The sequence below is a fragment of the Nipponia nippon genome, unplaced genomic scaffold (assembly GCF_047370975.1).
Source record: "Nipponia nippon isolate SJK-2023a ecotype South Korea unplaced genomic scaffold, ASM4737097v1 scaffold_15, whole genome shotgun sequence".
NCBI classification, from domain to species: domain Eukaryota; kingdom Metazoa; phylum Chordata; class Aves; order Pelecaniformes; family Threskiornithidae; genus Nipponia; species Nipponia nippon.
Window position 1 is genome coordinate 12,698,645 of NW_028262331.1, and position 22,146 is coordinate 12,720,790.

Below are 22,146 nucleotides of genomic sequence, written 5' to 3' on the forward strand. Positions count from 1 at the left end.
GTGCTGCCTTCCCGCCTTCACGTGCTCCAGAGCCATGGCGGCCTCCGTGAGGGCCGGGAGCGCGGCCCCCGTGCCCGCCGCAGGCGGGTCGAGGCCGGGTCAGTGCTGGGTTCCCGGTGCCGGTACCAGGCGCTATTTCGGTTGCCTCGGAGGGGGAGGCCGGGCGGGTGGCGGGGGAGGCCGGGCCGGTGGCGGAGCCACCGGCCCGGCCTCCCCCGCCACCGGCCCGGCCCAGCTGGCCCTTTGTCGGTTCGACCGTGGGCCGTGCGGGGAGGGTTTGGTGGCTCATGAGTACCGGTGTTGGGCTGGAAATAGTGAATAATCCCCCTGCTGTCACTCCCCCGCCGCTCTCCGGCTTCGCCGGAGCTGTAGGGGGGCGGTTGCTGGCGGGGGCCGACTTCAGGATGAGGCTCCCGGGGACGGGCCTGGCTCAGCCGCTGCTGTTGCCTTTTTCCCGGTGGGATAACGGGATCCCCTTGGTGGGGCAGGAGGGACCCCCGGGGGGGCTTGTGCCTGGTGTCCCCCTGCCTTGGGGGCAGCCAGCCCCACTCACAGGGTTTCACATAGTTACAGTGGTGCTTTCCGGGCAAAAAAAAAGGTGTTTTCCCCCCAAAAGTGCCAGCAACCTGCCCCTGGCGTGAAGGGCAGAAACCCACCCCCTTCTCCTGCCCGCTTGTCCCCGGGGGAGCCATGAGGGCAGCGAGGGTGCTGGTGGCCCACGGGCTACGGGGTGCCCTGCCCTCCCAGTCCCTCCTTTAGGCCACCCGGTTTGTCCCACAGCCCGAGGCCCTGCACGGCGAGCGGCACAGCAGATCCCCGAGGAGATCCTCAGTAACGCGGAGCTGCGGGAGGCGGCAGAGGCCCTGCCCCGAAACTACAACTTCGAGATCCCCAAGACCGTCTGGCGGATCCGGCAGGCTCAGGCCAGGAAGGGTGAGCGCCAGCCCCAGGGACGAGGGGTTTTGGGGCTGCAGCGTGGTGGGGCGGTGCTGCTGAGCTCTCCGGCAGTGAGGGAACCCATTCGGGCCAGGGCACAGGGCCAGTGCTGCTGGGGCAGGGCTGGTGCTGAGCTCCCCGGCGTGCCCCGGCATGCCTCGAGGCGGGTTAATAGATCTGTGTCTCTGGATTATAATCGCATCGGACAGGACAGGTTGAGCCGCGTGGAACTGTCAGCCTGCGAGATGTGTCTGGGATGCCGGCCAGGTCCCTGCTGCTCTCCTCTCTCCCTGCACTTCCCTGCCACGTTGCCGGGGCCAGGCAGGGGGAGCCCCTCAACGCCGGGCTCCGGGGGGCTGGAGGGGCTAACGGAGAGCTAGGCCACGCTACGCCCCAGTCTGAGCCTTCCTCGGGGGTTTGCTGTAGCCCCGGAGGGGTGGGGAGTGGCCATGGTGGCCCTGGAGCAGGTGCTGCGGGGTGCTGCCAGGGCTGTGCCTCCCGGTGTGCGCATCCCGCTGTGGCTGAGCTGGCTCTCGGTGTGTGATCGGCTACAGGCATCAGGGCGTGGACCCTCCCCCTCTGTCCCCGGGTGTCACCAGCGTGCCCACCCTCGCTTTGCACGCGGGAGGGGGCTGCTTGCGGGGTTGTGCGGTGCCAGGAGCTCCGGGCAGAGCCAGATTTGCAGTGCTGTGTCCACCGGGGAATGGCTCTGCCTGCTGCCACCGAGCTGGCAGGGCTGGCAGGAGCTGGCAGGCGTCGCGGGGGAGGCTCCAGGGAGCTGCTGCCTGAGCCGGTCCCGGCCGTGAGGCCTAGGGGCTGGAGGCTGCAGGGCTGCCTGGTCCAGCCCGGCTGCGATGCGGGAGGCCGGGCTGCCCATCAGGACGCGGCGAGGCTGCCCGCCCAGCCGTGCCGGTCCAGCTTTCGTTGCCATGTTTTGCTGCTTGGCACCTCCTAATTAAATGTAAATATGCGGCTGGGATTTAGGCTTCAGAGCTGGGAGCGGAGCCCATCAGCCAGCCAGCCGTGCTGGGATTTAAAAATCTGCGCGTGCAGAGCCCAGCCAGGGACTCGTTGCTGGGGGAACGCAGCCTCCCGCCGGGCTGCGGCCAGCCCTGCCTGCACCCTGCCTGCTGCGGGGTTTGGGGGGGCTGGCGTGTCACCCCCTGTCCCCATAGTGTTGGTGGAGAGTGACCCAGCTGTCAACACCTTGCTGGGGGAGGCAAAGCGGTTTGCAGGTCTGCTTGTTGGTGGCAGCCTGGGGCAGGGGGCAGTCCCAAGTGGTCCCAAACGGGCTGGGGAACGCTGGGACCCCGAGCTGCCTGGCCCTGCCAGCTCGGGCAGGGGCTGGCAGAACACGTGCAGCTTTCCCTGGGCACTGCAGGTTGGAGCAGGGTGAAGTTAGCCCGGTTTGGGCCAGGTCTTTACACAGCTCCGTACTGGCCAGCAGGCTGGGCTTGGCAGCGTGCGGATTTCTGTTGGAGGGGGATCTGGAGAGGATGTTTGGGTAGATCTCACTGGAGCTGGGATGTCTTAGTGGGATCAGGCGGTGAAACGACAACTGACAACGGGATTAATGGGGCCTCCTTCATTCATCTCCCTCAGCATGGTCCCTGCTTCTCCCCACCGCCCTGGGGCAGCCTGGAGGGACCCAAGGGGGGCTCCTGGCTGGACCCCAGGCGCTGTGGGGAGGCAAAGGGACTGTTCCCATCCGCGAGGAGGGAGCAAACTGGGAGGTATCGTTCGCTGATGAATAAATTCCTGCTAGGCACAATGCCGTGGTGTTGCCGGCCACCCTCCCGGAACGGGGAGAGAAGCAGGGAGGGGAGGTGCAGAGAAGGGCAGCGAGGACGATCAAAGGTTTGGAACAGCTTCTGTACAAGGAGAGATTAAATAGATTTAGATCCTTTAGCTGGAAAAGAGGCAAACGAAGGGGGATGTGATAGAGGTACATAGAATTGTGAATGATGTGGAGAGGCTGAACAGGGGCTGATTATTCACTCTTTCTTGTACCGGGAGAACCAGGAGCATGCATTTACATTATTAGGAGCAGGTTTAAAATAAACAGAAGAAAGCACCTTTTCCTGTGCAGCACATAATTAAAATCTGGAACTCATTACTGCGGGAAGTGAGAGAGACCAGCAGTGTCAGCAGGTTCACAAAGGGATGAGGTGTGTGCGAGGGTCTGGGTGCGAGCAGGGAGATACGGCCTGAGGCAGGACCACATGCGCCCCCGCTGCTGGAGCTGCCGGGAGTTTTGGCCAATTTCTGCCTGTTTTGGGGAGGGTGGTTCCTGGGGCTGCCGCTCGAGCTGGGCACATTGGCCCCAGGGGCTGATGCCCAGGTCCCCATTTCGGGGCGTCCCCTCCAGCCCCTCCTAACCCCGGGGCTGTTTCTTTTTCCCAGTGGCCCTGCAGATGCCAGAAGGGCTCCTCATGTTTGCCTGCACCATCGCGGACATCATTGAGCGGTAAGATGATGGCTTTTCCGCGCTTCCCTGCTCGGCGCCGGGGGCTGGCAAGGGGATGGGGGCTGCTGCCAGGAAAGGGGTGGCTGCTGGACAGGGCTACCTGGGCAGGATGAGGCCCAGGGCTACTGCCGAGGGGGGTGCAGGGGGCCCCGGCGTGGCTGCCCTCGCAGGGACACCTCGGCCACAGCCTGGCGGAGCGCAGGCAACGCTGCTGCCCTGCGGCAGGTCACAGGGACTCGCTGACAGGCCTGAGGACAGGGGCCAGCACCGCACCAGCCCGGCCCTCGCTGCTCGGCTTCTCCTCCCTTCGCTGCTCTGCCGGGAGCTGCTGACAAGCTCGGTGTGTTGGGGCCATCGCCAGGGTGATGGGGTTGGGGAGCGGCCGTCGTAACAACCAGCTGACGCCAGCTTGGTGCCTGCGTGCTCGCCGCGGCAGCACCGCTGGTGAGGGGAGGGCTGGCAGCAGGGCTACCGCTGCCACGCAGGTCTCCTGCCCTCCTCCCGCGTGGCCCCGTCCTGTCCCCACAGTCACGGTCTGGCTGTGCCGCTCTCGGGGCAGCACGGAGGTGCTTGGGGGCAGCCCTTCTCTGGCTGGGGAGGCCCGAAGCCGCAATGATGGCCCGGAGGGGGTGACTGCAAGCGGCTCCTGCCAGGTGGCCCCTTCCCTGCAGCTCCTCTCCTGATTTTCTGTGCCTCTTGGGAGGTGAAGGCAGAGGCACTGGAGAGGAGCTGGGCTTTGCAGTGGATGCAGGCACCTCGCAGAAATTGGCCATAATCTCCTTACGGCCGAGCGCACCTCCCTCGCTCCCTCCCCTCCCGCCGGCTTCTCCCCGCTGCGGCTGCCCCCTCCCCAGCCCCTCTGTGTTTTCGCACAGTGAATTAGTGCTAATAGCACTGCGTGCCTCGTCTGCCATCGGGGTCGCGGCACTCATTAGTAAGCTGCCTTCTCTGGCCGAGCAGGCTCGCCTCCCCGCCGCCGCTAGCCGAGCAGCCGCTGCCGTGCCGGGTGGGAAGGCAGCCGTGCCCGCGCGCTTTGTCCCCGCTTTGCCATCGTTTCCGCCGCGGGACCACAGCAGCCCCACGCTCGGGCTGGGCGAGGGAGCGGCGGGAAGGTGGGCGCAGGCAGGGGACGGGTGCGGGGGGCAGTGGATGGGTGCGAGTGCGGGCGGCTCCGCGTGGGCTTGTCCCTTTAAGCGGAGCTGCCTCCTCTCCAGCTTTGGCACCCAGCCGCTTTCATGTCTCCGACTTCAAAGGCAGCGGATTAAGGGGCTCTTTTATCTGAATGAAACCTTAAGCCCCACTTGCCATGGATGCCGAGGTGCCAGTGGATGCCGGGGTGCTGGCATCCCCGCTGGACTCGCCCTCCCTGCTGGGGGTGCTCCGCAGGGCTGAGGGGGGGTGCTGGGTGCCGGGGCAGGGGGTGCTGCTGGGAGATGGGTGGTGGAGATGGGTGTTGCGTGGGGAGAGGTGCCTGGCCAAAAGCAGGGACGTGGCAGCACCGATGGGGTGGCGATCGGATGGAGGATGGCTTTGAGGCCAAGCAGGAGGGCCGTATCCTTCCCTCGCTGGCACCGCGCAGCACCCAGAGATACCCCACTGCCAGTCCCTTGCCGGGAGCACCGGGTGCCATCCTGGGGTGATTTTGGCTGGGGACATGGCCCTGCCGGGTACCAGCACTGCCGGCTGGAGGATCGTGGCCGTGGCAGGAGGGAGCCCAGCCCTGTCCCCGCTCGCTCGGGGACGCGCTTGGGACCCGGTTACGTTGCTGTGGGTGAGGTGTGAATCGGCAGGTGGCCTCATTAGTACCTGCCTCTTCCTGCTATTAATATTCATTGCTGGCATTAATGTGGAACCGCTGCTCCTGCTGGCCCTCCTCACCCTGCACTGGGCCGGACGAGCCTCCGACGTGACAGGAATCGCTGCAGCCACGTGCTCCAGCAGTGGCTGCTGTGGCCAGGCTGGGGACAGGGGCTCGGGGTACTGTCGGCCCCAGGATGGCGTGTCCCCTTCCCGCTGGGGACGGAGGGGAGGCAAGGGCTGAGCGATCCCCCTGTGCCAGGGATACCTGCGCCCATGGGCAGTGCTCAGCCCTCTCCCCAGCCCATCCCCGCAGCCTCCTGCCCCCTCCTTGCTGGTGGGAGCTGGGGTTTGGGGATGCCAGCGAGCTCCCCCTCCCCTGCGTGCTCTGGTGACAGCTCTGCCGTGCCTGGGGCTGGTGCCCCTGGGGCGATGGTGCCCGTCCCTGTGTGTTCCGGCTCGACGGAGCTGTGTCTGCCGCCACTCAGATGGAATATTTATCCCTTCTGCTGGAGCTGCCTTTTAATAAAATATTCGCGCTGTGGCCTGGCGGTGCTGGGGAGGGCCAAGAGCGGGGATGTGGCCTCGCTCTGCCGCAGCACAGGTGGCTCGGGGAGGACGCGGTGCTTTCTGTGGGTCTGTCTGTCCCCGTGCAAAGGAACGGCCGTGTCACCATGTCCCCCATGGCAATGGGGGAGCAAGCAGGCCCCCAGGGAGCCCCGGTGGGGGCAAGGAGGGGTCGGGACTGCGGGTTGGGGACCCCCGGCGCCTCATCCAGGCTCCCCAGCATTGCACTGGCGCTTGCCGAGCCCCGAGGGGCTGCGGGGATGAAAATGTAGCTGAAGTGTCATGGCGCTGCCTCCGGAAGGGCCAGTGGGGTACTTAGCCTGGAGCCTTTGGAATCGAGAGTGCACTTAACAGCATTGACCGGCGTGAAGCCCAGTTAATTAGCGTTAATAAGTTTGTCATTATCGAACCTGTGCTGGGGCGAGCGGCCAGCTGCGGGGGGGCGGCGGGGCCGGGGTCTGCTGAGCTGGCAGGGCGGCGGGCTGCCGAAACCGCATCACGACGCTCTCGCGGCACCTTCCAAATTGGCTCCGTTTGTCACGGCTGATGTAATTTGGCAGAGGGTAACTCGTGCTGGGGGGCGGCAGCGTGGAGAGGCGCGTGGGGGGAGCTCGGACCGCGGCTCGGGGAGGGGGCAGCCCCCCAGCCCACCCGCCATCGTGCCGGGGAGGCGGCAGCGGTGCCCCCTGCACTGCTGGCTTGGTGCGGGGGGCGCAGCTGGGAGCGGACCCCTCCTCTCCCCCAGCCGGGACGGGAGCAGACGGATCAGCTGGGCTCTCAGCTGGGCTTTTGATTCCTTGTTAATAAAGTCGACTGTCAGGCTTCGCAGCTGCTAATCCCTCTGTCTGCAAGTGGCGAGTGGCTCCTGCTAATCAGCCGTGGCTCGGGCGGACGATGGCAGGGGGGCGAGGGGCATCCTGATGCCTGCGCAGGCTGCCCTGCTGCAGCCTTACCACCTCCCAACGGCCCGGTGGCTTTCGAGGAGCCATGCAAGGCAGCGGCGGGGGTGCGCAGAGTATCCCAGTGACCGTGCCGCGGTGTGCCGAGGAGCGTACGGGGACATTTCAGAGTGACAGGGGGTCCTGGATCATCTCTGGTTGAGCAGCAAAGATTTAAATGTTGTGTACACAGCCCAGAAGCTCTGACACGGCTTGAAATGCCCCGCTGTGGCCCAGGTATGGCCAGTGGCTGTGACAGCGAGGACAAAAAAAGCCCCTGAAGGCTGGTGTGCCTGGCAGGTCCCCCGTGCCATGAAGGCTGTCCCCTCCTGGGGCTGGCGGGTGGGCAGGACAAGGGCACCGGGTCCCCTGGCCTGGCAGGTCTGCGATGTGCCACTGAGCGATGTGCCACTGAGCGGCATGGCAAAGCCGGTGACGTCACCAGGAGGTCCCAAAGGGCCATCCTGGGACACTGGCACAAGTCAGGATCCAGCCTCAGCTTCGCAGTGCTGTAGCTCTGCCGGCCGGCGCTGCCTTCCCTTCTCCCCTTGTCCTTTAAGCGCAACCCAGAGGCGCTGGCAGCGTGGTGCAGCACACTGTGCAGGGGAATTTAATCACCGTCATTAACCGCACAACAGCATCATTAGGGAGAATGAAGTTCTCACTTCATTGGAGATGTTTAAAGCCTCAGCCCCGGCAGGGACGGCGTGGGGGGGACCGGGCAGGGGGGAGTGTGTGGGGTCTCTAGGGCTGTCACCTCCCAGGGCTGGGACGTGCCAGCGCAGATGCGGCACCCGCCACCACGTACCCCACGCCACCTCCTTGTGTTCCTGCAGAGTCCGGGGAGCTGGCACCGATGGGCAGCGCTGTGGCCCAGCTGCGAGGAAGAGGGGACAGGCACCGTCTGGGCACAGGACAGCCACGGTGGCTTTGCCACCACTATGTGCTGGGCCCTTGCTTTGCCTTATTTTGGGTTTTTTGCGGCTGCAAGGCCAGCAAAGCTGGGGTGCCCTGGGACGTGGCCCTCGGGAGGGTGGGGTTGGCCCTGGCACCTCCAGTGAGGATGGAGCAGGAGGGGACCTGGCCGGAGATCACTGCTCCGGGGGGCTGCAGGGACACGCGCCTCTCCCTGTCCTGACCCACTTGCAGATGCTCTGCGGGGCCCACGCTGCCCACAAGCGGTGATTGCCCAGCTGCAGCGGGGCTCTTCCAGCACTATTTGCAGTAAAATTGCAAACTCATTATTTTAATTACGTGCAGCCTTCCTGTGCTAATGAAGTTGGGAGTCTGGTAATGGGGCTTGGTGACGGGCGTCTCCACTAATTAAGCGCATTGTTCTCGGCCGGGGCTGCGCTCAGCCCCCATGCCCCAGGACAGCGGCACCCGCTGGCACCCGTCCCTGGGACGGGCTGGGCTTGGGTGCTGCAGTGCAGGCAGTGGGTGTAGGGTTTGTGGGGTGATTGTGCGGCTCTGCCTTTCCCCTGGGGGCCTGGCTGTGGGTATTTGCAGGGCATAACCCTCTTGCTTATCCCAAGTGTTTCCCGGCAGGGAGGTGACACATGCTGCGGCGTGACCGTGCTCTGAAGGGCCACGCACAGGTGAGGCAGGGGACTGTGAGGAAAGGAGCAGCCCGCTCCGCATCCCCATCCCCGCGGGACACACGGGCGCCCCAGCATCTGGGTGCCGGCTCCGTCCTCCGGCAGCCTCGCGGTGCCAAGACCGGCCACTTTCAGCTCAGTCCCTGCAGTCCCCTCCCTGCCCAGGGTGGCTGGAGCCAGGCACGATGGATGTGCCGGGGCGGAGGACTCCTCTCTGCCAGGGGTAGCGGCTCTGCTTCATGGGGTGAGGACCAGCACCGTATCACTCACACGCCGCCACGATGTCAGGGGACCCCACGCTCCTGTCGGCAGCAAACGCTCTCATTTATTTGTCGAGGGGCCAGGATAAATCAGGGCCACTCAGCTAATGGGGACTGGCTGCCCTGTGCCTGGGGGCATGCTGGCCCTGTGTGTGCCTGTCTGTCCCAGCATTTTCAGCTCCCAAACTTGTTCCCAGGTCGCTGTCACCTCCACCCCGCACTCACTCAGGGAAGAGTGGGGCTGGGAGGGTCCAGGGGTCCCGGCAGTTGGGACTGAGGCCGGGACTTGGCCTGCCTGGGTGCTCATCCTGCCAGTGCTGAGCATGGCGCTTTATAAATGGGATTTCGGGAGCCATCTGTTTAAAGGAGGAGATAACAAATTAGGGGGAGATGAGAAAAATGCTAAGGCCGGGCGGTTTTTCAGAATGAGCTGGGGTTTGCGGGACGTAAAAGATGAATAACCTCCCCACGTGTTCAATATTCATGAGCTCCCAGCTGTAGTGAGCGGCTCAGCGCTGGGTGGGGACAGCCCCGTCACCGCGTCCTCCCTGCCAGCGCGCCACTGGGACCCATCCGTGACCGCGACGAGCTGCGGGGACGTGAAACACTTGCAAGGACGCTCTGATGGCTGCCCCTCGCCCGCATCCCGGTCCGGTCTGGTTGGCAGGCAGCTCCCCGGCCCGCGTCAGAGGCAGGTGGCTGCTAATTGACGTTTCCTTCCTCTGTAGTTTGATGAAAGGCTCCGGCGACACCAAACTGATTAAAACATCAAGGGGAGGCCCCCGCGCTTGCCTTTGATTTGTCTTGGGAGATGATTGCTGCTCCGCTCGACCGTCCAGCCCGGCTGGCGCGGGTGACCCCGGCACGTGCCATCCTGGCGCCTCTGCACTTCTCCTGCCGGCACCGCCAGGCTGCCGGCACCCTTCCAGCCTCGCTGGCCGCGATGGCAGCACCATTGGGCTCCCTCCTCAACAGGCATCGTCCCGTGGCCTCTTTGCTCCTTGCTCGGCCACGGCTCCGCTCCCTGCAGCCGGAGCAGGACTGTTCCCCATGGCTCAGCCCCCTTTCTCCCTGCCCACGGGCCAGTGGCTGCAGCCCCACGCACCGGGCAGGGGCCACGGGCGCCTCCACCAGCCTCTGCCCTCCTCCCTCCGCCGTTGCTATTTCACTTTCTTGCTCTTCACCCCGAGGGACTTTCTCCGGGGTTTGGGCCAATTTGCATACATTTTAATCTATAAAAAATGAAGTGGCGCTGGCTGCCGCTCTGAGTCAGACCTCCCCGTCCTGAATCTTAAGGAGCTGAATAATTTTCCACTTTTGCTGAGATGTGTGGAGTCTGATTCACGTTCATCTCATCACCTCTCATTAGAGGAGGGGGCTGGGGGCTCGAGGGGGTGAGAAAGAGCCTTCTCGAACCTTCACCGGCAGCCCCCAGCCCCACAGTGCAGACGTGCAGGCAGCGGAGGAGCTGTCCTCCCGTCTGGGCCACGCTGGCGGCCAGGGACTGTGGGATTTGGGTGCTGGCAGGATCTGGCCCATCTTCTGATGGTCTCCAACTGCGTCCCCAGCCCTTGGGACACTGCGGGGAGCAGGAGATGCCCAGGCTGGACACGGGAGGTGGGGATGGCTTTGCCCCCTCTCTGGGGATACTCCAGCAGAGCTGCTCCCCTGTCCCCCTCCCTGGGCGCTGACGGATGGGCCAGAGCTGTTAATATTCAGCACGCTCCGCCATTTCTCCACCTTCTGCCATCTGCCCAGCTCTGCCCACCATTTCTATTCTTGCCGCCGATATAACGCTCCCTGCCTGGCGCTGGGGGGGAGCGCGCGGGACCCTGGCCCCCAGCCAGCACCGGGTGCCGGCGGGGGGTGACGCTGTGCCGGGGCACCCACCTCCCCCAGCCCCTTTGCCCCAGCCCCGCACAAGCAGGGACCCCACTGGCACCGAGCTACGGCGGCGTGTGCAACCTCCGTGTAAATAAGGAATTAGCATCTGGTTTAAGTAGCCCCTCCAGGCACGGGGCTTTGTCATCGCGATACCTGCTTTCATCCGTAAACTACCACAGCGGCTTCCCGGGAAGGCAGCCAAGCTAATAATCCCCCAGAATGGTGCAATAAAATACCCAGAAAGGTGGCGCCTTTAAATCATGCCAGAGCCCCGGCTTTGCCATCCGGTGCCGGTGTGTGCCCATCCGCTGGCTGGCAGGTGCCGGGTAGGCTTGGGCCAGAGCACGCGGATGCCGGCACAGGGATGGGGGACAGTGCCAGCATTCGCTCGGTGCTTTTCCTTGCCAAGTCCCACCTAAGCACCAGCTGCTCGTGGAGCACACCCAGCTTGGCCAAACTGGCACCCATGGGTGACGCAACCGGGTGCGGGCTGGGGTGCACTAGTTCGTGTGGTGCCTGGGCCCGGGGAGGTGGTGGCTCGGCCGGAATCACTGGGGATGCCAGGGCGGCTGTTCTGCCCAGCCTGGTGGCTCTGGTCCCCAGGGCCGGCTGGCGGGAGCGGCAGCACTGCGCTGCGCCGGGTCTCCCTCTGCTCCTCTCCCTGCTGGAGCATTAGGAGGCTGGCAGCGTATTGTTTGATGAGCGGATAATCCGCTGAATTGCAAACAGCTTTACCCAATTGAAGAGGCGGATTACCGCTCTCCAGCTTAATCATGTTGACATCTCGGAGAGTAGCCAGTGATCGTCTTCCTTGGCGCGTGGCGAGGGGCTCAATGGCAGCACGGGGTCCCCCGGTAGTGGCACGCCGCGGGGCTGGGGGGCAGGACGTGGGCTGTGGTGACGGCAGCCAGCCGTGACCCTCACTCTTGTGCCTCCCCGCAGGTTCACGGACGCGGAGGCGGTGGTGATGGGTGACGTGACCTACGGCGCGTGCTGCGTGGACGACTACACGGCCCGGGCCCTGGGCGCTGACTTCTTGGTGCACTACGGACACAGCTGCCTGAGTAGGTGACACTCGGCCCCGGGGCACTGCTGAGGCAGCCGTGTGTGGCACTGCGGAGGCTGCATCACCACCACCGTGCCGTGCCGAGTGGCTCCCCGCCCTGCTCGATGCCAGCTCGGAGACTTAGTGCCAAGGGCTAATCCCTTCCCAAAGGGATTTCTGTTCTCCAGCCTCGGTTGCTGGCTTTGGACAGGGTCAGGCTGGCTGGGCAGCTGCCCGCAGGCAGGATTTTGGGGGCAGCAGGGCGTGCTCCTCCTGCTCGGCCATGTGTTGCCACAGCACCCAAATCGTGGCCCTGTGCCCAAGAGCAGAGCAGCAAGGCCATGGCTTGGCAAGACCCCGCTCGCCCAGGAGCTGCCGATGGGGACGGGGCGGCTCTCGCCCCCTCTCCGCAGCTGTGGGCTTTGGGGGAAGTCGGGAGCCATGGCCTGGGGTCCCGCTTGCTCGGCGGCTGGCGTGGGGCCGGGGAAGGCGGCTTTGCGGGTGCAGCGCAGGCTGGGCGGGGAAGGGAGGAGGAGGCTGTGTGCTCCCCAGGCGGACGGTACTCTGGATCCAGTTGCCATGGAAACTGCGCTGCTGTCCCAGATGCTGCTAACTTTGAAGTCCACCCAGGATGGAATCAGCCCAAAAATAACAATAAGACGCTCTGGGTTTTAAGGTGGATCGGCAGAATTGCCGTAGCGAGCGGCAGGCATGTGCATTGCTGCTGCCGCCGCCGCGCTCCCAGCACCCGGCAGCCCTCCTGGATGTTTATGGGGCCATATAAATGGGTTTGAAGAATTGCGCCAGGCTCCGTATGAAATACTGACTCCCTGCTTGAGAACTGTGTCCCGAAAGCCACGTCAGCACGAGCATTCGCCATGATAAATATCTGTGCTGGGTGCTTTGTTACAGAGGGAGGGTTATGGGCACCACTGGAACAGGGCGTATAAAACCCCTGGTTTGTAGCCTGCTATTACGTGAATGAACAGCGGGAAGGGGAGGAAGGGGCCACATTCGGCGGTGCTCGGGAGCACGCCGGTGCAAGAGCCAGGCTGCTCCGGGGGACGGGAGTCACATCTTCTGGAGCTGCTCCCTGCAGAGACAGGCAGGCACTGCCAGGCTGCCCGTCACCAGCCCAGCCGACATCCACTGCCCATGGCTGCATGGTCCTTGCCTGCACCAGGCCGGATGGGTCGCAGGGCATCCTGGGGTGCCCACAGGGTGCTGAGAGGGTGCTGGGCTCCTTTTAGGCTGCCCACAGCGCTCCCAGCACCGGCTCAGTGCAGCCGCCTTCGCGGGGAACCCCGTGGCCAATGGCGGGGCGCGTCCCAGCGCAGCACACAGGCGCTTGCCCTCTCCCTCCTGGCCCCACGTGCCCCGCGGGAGGGAGTAATTTGCACTTAATTGTGATCAGGTGAAGAGCACCAGAATGGGAAGTGAACGCGGAGCTGTGGATCGATGTGGACTCTGTGTACTTTAATTATTCACTTAATCGTGGTGACACAGGCTTCTTAGCACCGGGGGTAATTAGATTTGTGTTCATTGATTCCCCAGGCTGCCATTATCTGGAGAGAAATGAGCGGGTGCTCTCTGCGGCTCCCATCTGCACCCCTGCCCGGGGCGCCTGGGGTGCCAGGGCGGGCAGAGGGGTGGCACAGCCCACCCTGGCCTGCCCGCACCGGGGCAGCCAGGACGCAGGGAGCCCCACCAATGTGCTTTATCCCCCGTCTGCAGGCGGCACTCACATCCTCTCTCTTCCTCTCACCAGTTCCCATCGACGCCACGCAGGGGCTGAAGATGCTCTACGTGTTTGTGGACATAAAGATCGACACATCCCATTTCCTGGAGACCATTCGCTTCAACTTCGCAGCAGGCACCTCCCTGGCCCTCGTCAGCACCATCCAGTTCGTCTCCACGGTGCAGGTGAGATGGGCACCCCCGGCAGTGCAGGGCGCGGGATGGGGCTTGTTCTGCCCCCGACCTTGGCCCCGGCTCCGTCCCTCCCTGCCCCGGCTCCGGGGTGGAGCGGCTGCCCCAGTGTGCTGGCGGTGATGGTTCCTCTCTGATGAGTCGCTGCGATAATATGCTGCTGCTGTAATGTTGATCAAGTACTTTATAATAACTCTGATCAATGTTTCATGGCGGCACCCCTCCCTGGCTCCCCTGGGAGCTGCTCTGTAAATGTCAGGGCAGGCGGTGGAGCACTTGGCATTTTGATGCAGTGCCGGCAGCAGCAGGGGAAGCTCTGGCGGGTCTGTCTGTCTGCCCCTGAACGGCCGGCTGGGCCGGCTGGGCAGGACGGAGGAGATGAATGAGCCTCTTGAGCCATGTCTATCTAAACATGGGGCTATTGAAGCGTTAAGCGTTCTCCCTTGTCTTTTAATTGATACGTTGGCTGAGCCTCGCTGAGCGTCTTGGCTGCGCAGGGCCGTTATCCTCCGTGACGGTGATGCCCCGAGCAGAGCGGCTCCCCTCCGCTGCCGCTGTGCCGAGGCACAACAGCACAGCCATTGCTGCTGGTGCCCCATGGAGCTGGGACTGCCAGATCCAGGGTGTCCCCAGGGGTCCCCGGCACTGCTGGGGACCGCCGGCCTTGGCCGTGCTCTGTGCCACCGCCTGTCCCTGCTGGCTAGCTGACCCCATGTCTCCTGCAGGCGGCATCGCAGGAGCTGCGCTCCCAGTACAAGGTGTGTGTGCCCCAGTGCAAGCCGCTGTCCCCAGGGGAGATCCTGGGCTGCACGTCGCCTCGGCTCGCCCAGGACACAGACGCCATCGTGTAAGTACCAGGGGTCCTCCAGGACCCTCCTTCCTGGCCCAGGCTGCCCGCCCTGCCTGTACCCCCTGCCTGGCCGTTGGGCGGTGCTGGGGGTGGCGAGGGGACGTCTGCGGGCTGGGACAGGCCCGCTCCAGCTCCCCGTGCTGCTCGGAGTGGCGTGTGCTTGTAGTGCAGAGGAAATAATTGAGTCGTATATCAGAATAGATAATAGATGGAAGGGCGGGTGAATAATTGGAAAAGACAAATGGCCAGGGCCCAACATCACAGCAACATTAATTTTATTTAAGGACAGCAAATTAGAGGGAGCACTTCGCTTCCTATCACCTAATTATTTTAGGTAATGGAAATGCTTAATGTACTGTGAATACAGTGTGCTGCAGAATAAATAAATACAAGGACCCCACCCTTGGGGGGAGCTGGGGAGCCTGGGTGTGGGTTCAGGCCCTGTCAAGCTCCTTCTCGCCCGCCGTGCTGGGAGCCAACAGTGCTGGTGCCTCTCTGAGCACGGCCGTGCGGGCAGCCGGGCTCAGATTGCTGGGGCAGGGGGTTGGCGGGGCTCTGGCTTTGCCCTCAGCCGTGCCAGGGCTGGGGGAGAGGCGCTGCTTTCCACCTCTCCTCAGGGGCGTCGGGAGTGGGCAGGGGTGGCCGGGCCAGCACTGCATCGCTGTGAGCGAGTCCTTCCCGTTGCTGGAGGAGCCGCGGTGCGGTACCAACCAGCCGCCCATGCAGGTGCACGCAGCTGGCGTACCTGCATCCTCCCCGCGTTATTATTTTCTTCTTTTGCCCGTCTCTGGGGCTAACTTTTGCAGACAAATTAGCTTTGATCTCCCAAAATGTCATTCTCCAATTAAGGGCAAAATCTAGTCAAGTTTTACGTCTGAATTCATTTTCCAAGCCCTCACTCCATTAGGGCAGCTGAATGAAAGGCTTTGAAATGTAATTGCTGACTTGAAATCCGATTAGAAATGGAAGCAGCAACGTCTAGAACCAGCCGTTGAGATGGAGCAGCTCCCGGCTGCCCCACGCCGCCGTGGGCATCCCTCCTTGCCCCAAGCACGGCCACCGCTCCTGCCCCAGCGTGCAGGGGGCTGCATGGAGACGGGGGAGCCCTGACTGTGCGCACTGCCCCCGGGTCCCAGCGTGGGAGCTTGGGCTCCCAGCATCTCCACGCACTGCATTGGGAAACCGGCAGGCACATGTATGGGCGCTGCCGTTTCCTGCGTGCCGTAGCTCTCCCTCCCCTCTCGGCAGGTATTTGGGTGACGGGCGCTTCCACTTGGAGTCCATCATGATCGCCAACCCGGGGATACCTGCCTACAGGTACGGGCAGCCTGGGGATACCTGCCTACAGGTACAGGCAGCCTGCGGGCACCCGCTGTGGTCCCCAACAGCCCTGCGGTGGGGAGCACCCCAGCTCCCCCAGCACGCCGCTGCACCCCAGGAGCACCCCCTGCCCCGGGGCTGGGCAGGCAGCTGCCTGCAGTGGGCACAGGCAGGCGAGGGGCCACTGGGTGGGTGAAGAGGTGCGGCAGGGAGACGAACGCCAGCCATTTACTCCAGCTGAATATAAACATTTTGACAAGTACCTGTGAAAGCTCATGGAGGTGCAGCCATTAAAGCCCGGCTGCTGCAGGCAGAGGCCATAAAGCGCGATGATGAGGCCGCTGAAAGCAGATGAAATATCAAGAGCGAAAGGCTGGGCCCATTTGGTGAAATCTGAATTTCTTAGTAGGTCGTTTGTTACTAACGGGAGGCGCGCGTCAGGTTTATGGCGCTGGGGAAGCTGCCGAAACCCGAATGGGATTTGATTAAAATTCTCCTCGTCAAACAAAGCAACAAATCAAAGATTTCTCCATAATTGATGAGCTGGGATGGGGGGGAGCCGAGCGTGGAGCAGAGTGTGGAGCTGAGCACGCGGCCCAGGCTGTGCCAGGTGTTGGGGGTTGCGGTGGGACACCTGCCTTGTCCCCGTCCTTGTCCCGTCTCTGCGCCCTGGCGAGCCAGCTGGGCCCTGCATCAGTCGGGGGGGAGATACACCGTGGGAGGCAATTAGTGCTAACGAGGGAGGGGCATCGTTTGGGGGGCAGGGTGATGGGGTGCAGGCAGGTGACAGGGCGCGTGTAAGCCTGGCTCTGCTTTGCAGGTACGATCCCTACAGCAAGGTCTTCTCCCAGGAGCACTACGGCCATGAGCACATGCGCCGTGCTCGGCAGGATGCCATCTGCGCCGCCGCCAGCGCCCACTGCTGGGGGCTCATCCTGGGCACGTTGGGGCGGCAGGGCTCCCCCGGCATCCTGCAGGTACCGGCCCCCTCCCCACGGCCCCCGCCTGGGCACCCGGTGCTGCTCCTGGGCGGGGAGAAGGACAGGGGAGCAATAGCATCGTCGGCACAGTGGTCTCGCTGCTGGGGCGAGGGTGGAACCGGCACTGTTAGTGGCCCAGCGGTTGCCACTGGCCAGGGTCTGCGTGCCCCGAGCCAAGCGGGCAGGGCAGTTAGCAGCGGATGAGGGAGGCCAGACAAGGGCTCATTAAACCTGCCCCTTGCTGGGGAGAGCTGGCCAGCCTCAGAGCCCCCCCCGCACAGGCAGCTCGGCAATTAATTCCCTGGGTTTGTTTTAATTGGATGAACTTCTGATCGGGTTCACCGTCCCTGCTCAGCCGCTGCGCTGCCGCTGTCTGCACCCGGCCGGGTGAGGGGAGCAGGACCACGGTGTCCTGCCCCGTGGCAGTGGGGTGCCCTGAGCACAGCAGCCCCGCTCACGCCCAGAAATTTTTGGGGAGCCACAGGTGAGACTTGGGGCAGCACAAGGACCGGCGGGCAGAGCCGGGCAGCAAGGTCCCAGCAACCGCTGTGGCCCCGGGGAGTGGGGCCGAGGACAAGGACGTCCCTGGTCCCTCCTGGGCCCCTCTCCTTCTCCTGCAGCCTCTGGCCACAGCCAGCCCGTGGCAGGCGGCCGGCCCGGGGAAGGCAGCCACTAACGAGAACAGATTGTTGTCATTGAGCGGTAATTACTTCATTAGGCTGAGGCACGCGCTGGGGAGAGCTGGGCACAAGCCGGAGCAATGGCCGCGGTCCCTGTCACTGTGCCCGGCCTGCGACCGCCGAGGGGCCGTGGCCATGGGGCAGAGCGGGGACCCACAGATGGCCTGGAAGGGGCTGTGGGCAGGGCCTGGGGGGCTGGACGGGGGCATCTGTCTGGGCTCCCCTAATGCCACCGGGTGCCTTTCCCCCCGCAGCACCTGGAGTCGCGTCTCCGTGCCCTGGGCCGGCCCTTCGTGCGGGTGCTGCTGTCCGAGATCTTCCCCAGCAAGCTGCGGCTCTTCCCTGACGTGGATGCGTGAGTGCTGCTGGCCCCGCTCCAGCCCCCCACGCCAGGGTCCCCAGGGTGCCCCATCCCTGTCCAGGCCTCTGATTCCCGCTGGAAGCTGCCCCTGCCACGTCTGTCCTGCTGTCACCTGGCAGCGTGCACCCCGACGGGTGCTGTGCCCACGGGGCGGGGAGGGGACAAAGGTGACGGGTGGCTGGGCGCTGGGGACGTGGCTGTCCTCGGCAGGGTGGCTCCAGCAGTGGGGACCTTGCTCCCTGCCCGTTCCGCTCCCTTCCCCGGGGGCTGCTGTGGGGCTTCATCGCAGCTTGTTCTTCCCAAAACGCTCGTCCCCACCCCTTGCTGTGTGTTTCCCTTCCAGGTGGGTGCAGGTGGCCTGTCCCCGGCTCTCCATCGACTGGGGAGAAGCCTTCAGCAAGCCCCTGCTGACACCCTACGAGGTGAGCACCCCCCTTCCATCTTGGGGGGACCAGCCCTGGCTCGGGGTGACGCCCTGCAGCCTCCCGCAGAGCTGCGGTGCTGCGAGCCACCAGGACGGGGACGTCCCTGCGGCCGGGTGGCATCCCCTCCGCTCCCTGTCTGTGCTCCGTGCGCAGCCCGGGCGTCCCGCTGGAATTTCCGATCTCTTGTGAAACCAGTGGGATTCCCGGTGGCGCGAGCTTCCCTCCAGCACTGCCCTGCTTGGCACGCCAAGCCACCGCGCTGGCACCTCTCCCAGCACCGCCGGCTCCCCCACGGCGGGCAGCGCGCGGGGGCTCAGCTCCTTGTCCCCTCCGCAGGCCGCGGTGGCTCTCCAGGACGTGGAGTGGCAGCAGCCTTACCCCATGGACTTCTACGCCAGCCAGTCCCTGGGGCCGTGGACGGTGAACCACACCGGCGCGCGGCCCCTGCCCCACAGCCAGCCGGCCCAGGTGGGCAGGGGGGTGTCACCGGGGTGATGGGGTGTCATGGCGCCGGGGTGTCACCGGGACTGTGGGGAGTCAGGGTGACAGGGTGGCAGGGTGGTGGGGTGTCACCAGGATGATGGGGTGGCAGGGTGTCAGGGCGGCGGGGTGTCACCGGGGCAGCGGGGTGTCACCGGGGCGGTGGGGTGTCAGGGCGGCGGGGTCTCACCGGGGCAGCGGGGTGTCACCGGGGCGGTGGGGTGGCAGGGCAGCGGGGTGTCACCAGGGCAGCAGGGTGTCAGGGCGGTGGCGTGTCACTGGGGCGGCGGGGTGTCACCAGGGCGGCGGGGTGTCAGGGCGGTGGGGTGTCATGGGGGCGGTGAGGTATCACGGGGGCGGCAGGGTGTCACCGGGGCGGCGGGTGTCACCAGGGCGGTGGGGTGTCATGGGGATGGTGGGGTGTCAGGGCGGTGGGGTGTCACGGGGGTGGTGGGGTGTCACCGGGGCACTGGGGTGTCAGGGCGGCAGGGTGTCACCGAGGCAGCGGGTCCCCACTCTGTCCCTTTGCCCTTGGTGGCCGTGCAGGGTGGCAGGGACGGGCGGTGGGAGCCTTGGCGCGGGCTGAACGCCCGGTGCCCGGTCCCCCGCGGTCCCGGTGCCGCCCGGTGCCCGGGGGCTCCCGGTGCCGCGTGCCCAAAGCGCCACCCGGCGGCTTCCTTCCCGCCGAGCCGTAACGGGGCCGGCGCCGGCCCGGCCGGGGGCGGGGGACGCCCGAGCTCCCCCAGCCCTGGCCGGGGCGAGCGGCCGCCTGGCCCCGCGGCTCCCGGGCCCCGCCCGCGGGGTGCCGCCGGCCGAGCCCGGGCAGCCCCATCGCCGGGGCCGGTCCTGACCCCCGCTCCCGCAGGGGAACCCGCCCGCGGGCGAGGAGAGGCCGGGCACCGGGGGCCCGGCAGCCCCCTGAGCGTAGCCCGCGCCCTGTCCCGCTGCCGCCGCGCCCCGGGGCCCGGCGCGGGCGCTGGCACCGGCCGCCCGCGGGGGAGCACCGACGGGGCCTCCCGGTACCGGCGCTGCGATGGATGGGGACGCGCACCCCGTGCCTCCAGGACACCGCTGCCCGCAAGGGCCGTCCCGGCTGCCCGCGGGGAGCGACCCCGCAAGGCCAGGCCGTGCTGCGGGCTCTGCCCCCGGTCGCACCGGGGGGCCCCGGCCCGGCCCTGGTCCCGCTCCCTGCGGCGCGGCCTCCCGCCGCCAGGGGGCGCGCTGGCGCCTCTGCGCGAAGGGGCACCGCCCCTCTCTCCGCGCCGTCCAATGAGCGCGATGTGTTTCGGCGGGAAGGGGGGGCTCAGCCGGAAGCGGCGTTCTCGGCTTCCGGCGGCGGCGGCGGCGGCGGGCGCCATGTCGGAGGGGCGGCCGCTGCGGCTGCTGGCGCTGCACGGCTACCGGCAGAGCGAGCGCCGCTTCCGCCAGCGCACCGGCGCGCTGCGCAAGGCCCTGCGCGGCCGCGCGGAGCTGGTGGCGGTCAGCGCGCCGCACCCCGTGCCCGGCGGCGGCGGGGACGACGACGACGGGGACGACCCTCCCCGCGGCTGGTGGTTCTCCGGGCCCGGCACCTTTGAGGCGGGGGAGGTGGCGGCGGCGCCGGCGGGGCTGGAGGAGTCGCTGTCGGCCGTGGCGGCGGCGCTGGCGGAGCACGGGCCCTTTGACGGGCTGCTGGGCTTCAGCCAGGGCGCGGCGCTGGCCGCCATGGTGTGCGCCCTGCGGGCCCGCGGCGACCCCCGCTTCCCCGTGGCCTTCGCCATCCTGGTGGCCGGCTTCGCCAGCCGAGCCCCGGCCCACGGCCACTTCTACCGGGAGCCCATCGCCCTGCCCACGCTGCACGTCGTGGGCGATGCTGACGCCGTCATCGCCGCCCCCCTCAGCAGGGAGCTGGCCCAGCACTTCGTGGAGCCTGTCGTCCTCACCCACCCCGGCGGGCACTTCGTCCCGGTGGCTGCCCCGCAGAAGAAGGCTTACCTGGACTTCTTGGACCGCTTCTGCCCCGGGCGGGGACAGACTGAGCCTGTGGGGGCGGGGGCCGTTTGATAACAGTCTCTGTAATAAAAGGGGCTCCAGCGAGGCACGCGCAGCCCGCCGTCGTGGCGAAACATCGCTGTGTTTCCGTGCCCTCAGAAGGGCCAAAGAGTCCTCGTCGCTCACCGTGCTGCTCTGCAGCGCTCGCGCAGGGCCAGGCCAAATGGTTCCTTGTTATCCCTCTTTGCACCTTTGTTGTACGCGTGAGCGTGCGGGTGGGACAGTGAGGGCTCTGCGGACGGGAGGGTGGCCCTGCCCTGCGCTGCCCTGCCTGTGAGGTGCTTCCAGAGACGTGACCAGCTCCTCCAAATTAGGGTTCCTCCGCTCGGCCACGGGAGTTGCCTGCAGAGCATGCAGCTCCTGCAGCTGCTGGACCCCAAAGATCTGTGTTCTGTGGCGGGAGCTGCTAAGCCAGCCTTCAGCTGGTCTGGGTCTAGAAAATCCCCTTGTCTCTGGCAGTGCCAGGGCTGGTGTTTCGTCTCAGGAGCGAAATGTCTGCTGGCTCAGCCTGTGTGTGGTGGGAGACTTTTGTATTTTCCTCTGTACAAAGTGCCTTTGTGAACAAGAAAAGCTTGTCGCTACATTTCTGGCTCTGATATTTTCCAGAAGCACACGGAAATCTTTATTGTTGTTACAACGGCAGGCGTCCTGCCTGCCTGCTGCTGGGGCAGGCCGGGCTCTCCAGGCTGCAGCCCGGAGGGGCCGTGCCCCGGGCTGCGCTCGCAGGGCTTCTCTCTAACCGTGGCTTTCCTTGGGGGTGCGGCGCAACGTAGTTGGTAAAACAGAGGAACTGGATGAAGTTTCTGAAATTTTCTTGTCCCGGGGGGCTCGGGCAGCACCTGCCCGCTTTGCCACCCTGCAGGGCAGCAGCGGGTGGGCTGCCGCACCTGTGCTGCCCGCGCAGGCGATGCGAAGGCGCGGGGTGCCTGCCACCCCCTCGGTCACCGCGGCGGGGACACCAGAGGCTGGTTTGGGGGGGGGAAGGGGAGGGATGCAGCTGGGGGCTGCGCACCCAGCGGCAGCGGCAGCTCCGGGGAGCGAGGCCGAACGCGGCGGCCGGCTGTGAGAAAGCACCGGGGCCTTTGTCTCCGCCGCTCTCCGAGTTGAGCCGGCGGCCGCTGGCGAAGGATGGGAACAGATAGCACTTCGCTAGCCCGCTGTTAGCAGTTTAATTCTCGCAGAGCTACAGCTCGCCGCGGTGGTCTCCCGGCGCAGCATCTCACCTCCTCGCCCGAGCGGCTCCACAGGACGGCGCGGAGGAGGCACTGCAGCCATGGCCGCTGCCCGGCCGCCAGCCTGCACCGTGGCCCCGCCGCCTGGCATCTCCCTGCTCCCGGGCGGAGGCACCGCCGCGGCGCGCGGCCGTTGCGAAGGGAGATGGAGCCCAGGCCTGCGGTGAGTGAGCAGAACGGTCCCGGCCCCGCGGGAGGCTGCGTCGGGTGGGTCGTGGAGGGGTGTTGAGTGACCCGAGCTGGGGTGCTACGGCACCCGCCGCCTCTTCCCAGGGCGCGTAAGAAGGTGGCTCCTGCCAGGTGGCTCCTGTACCAGTTTAAACAAATTAATAAAACCCAACGAACGCGACCCTCGCCCGCGGGAGG

General features: G+C 65.7%; 2 protein-coding genes across 5 annotated transcripts; both read left to right on the forward strand.

The window, feature by feature from the left end:
• DPH1 (diphthamide biosynthesis 1) lies at positions 1–21,952 on the forward strand. Of its 4 annotated transcripts, none has more exons than XM_087752007.1 (12): positions 1–98; positions 781–933; positions 3,340–3,403; positions 11,390–11,511; positions 13,261–13,415; positions 14,147–14,268; positions 15,520–15,588; positions 16,412–16,568; positions 17,506–17,606; positions 17,956–18,034; positions 18,374–18,505; positions 21,730–21,952. In XM_087752007.1, exons 1-12 carry the CDS (start codon positions 35–37, stop codon positions 21,949–21,951), a joined length of 1,440 nt encoding a protein of 479 aa, XP_087608133.1. In that variant the 5' UTR covers positions 1–34; the 3' UTR covers position 21,952. The 4 variants fall into 4 exon arrangements, with proteins under 4 accessions (XP_087608133.1, XP_087608131.1, XP_087608130.1 ...); XM_087752005.1 differs by lacking the exon at positions 21,730–21,952 and adding an exon at positions 19,383–19,513 and having other exon boundaries at positions 18–98; XM_087752004.1 differs by lacking the exon at positions 15,520–15,588 and having other exon boundaries at positions 18–98.
• OVCA2 (OVCA2 serine hydrolase domain containing) lies at positions 19,787–21,131 on the forward strand. The gene has a single exon (XM_009465193.2). It carries the CDS (start codon positions 19,787–19,789, stop codon positions 20,558–20,560), a length of 774 nt encoding a protein of 257 aa, XP_009463468.2. The 3' UTR covers positions 20,561–21,131.
• Positions 21,953–22,146: the final 194 nt, after the last annotated feature.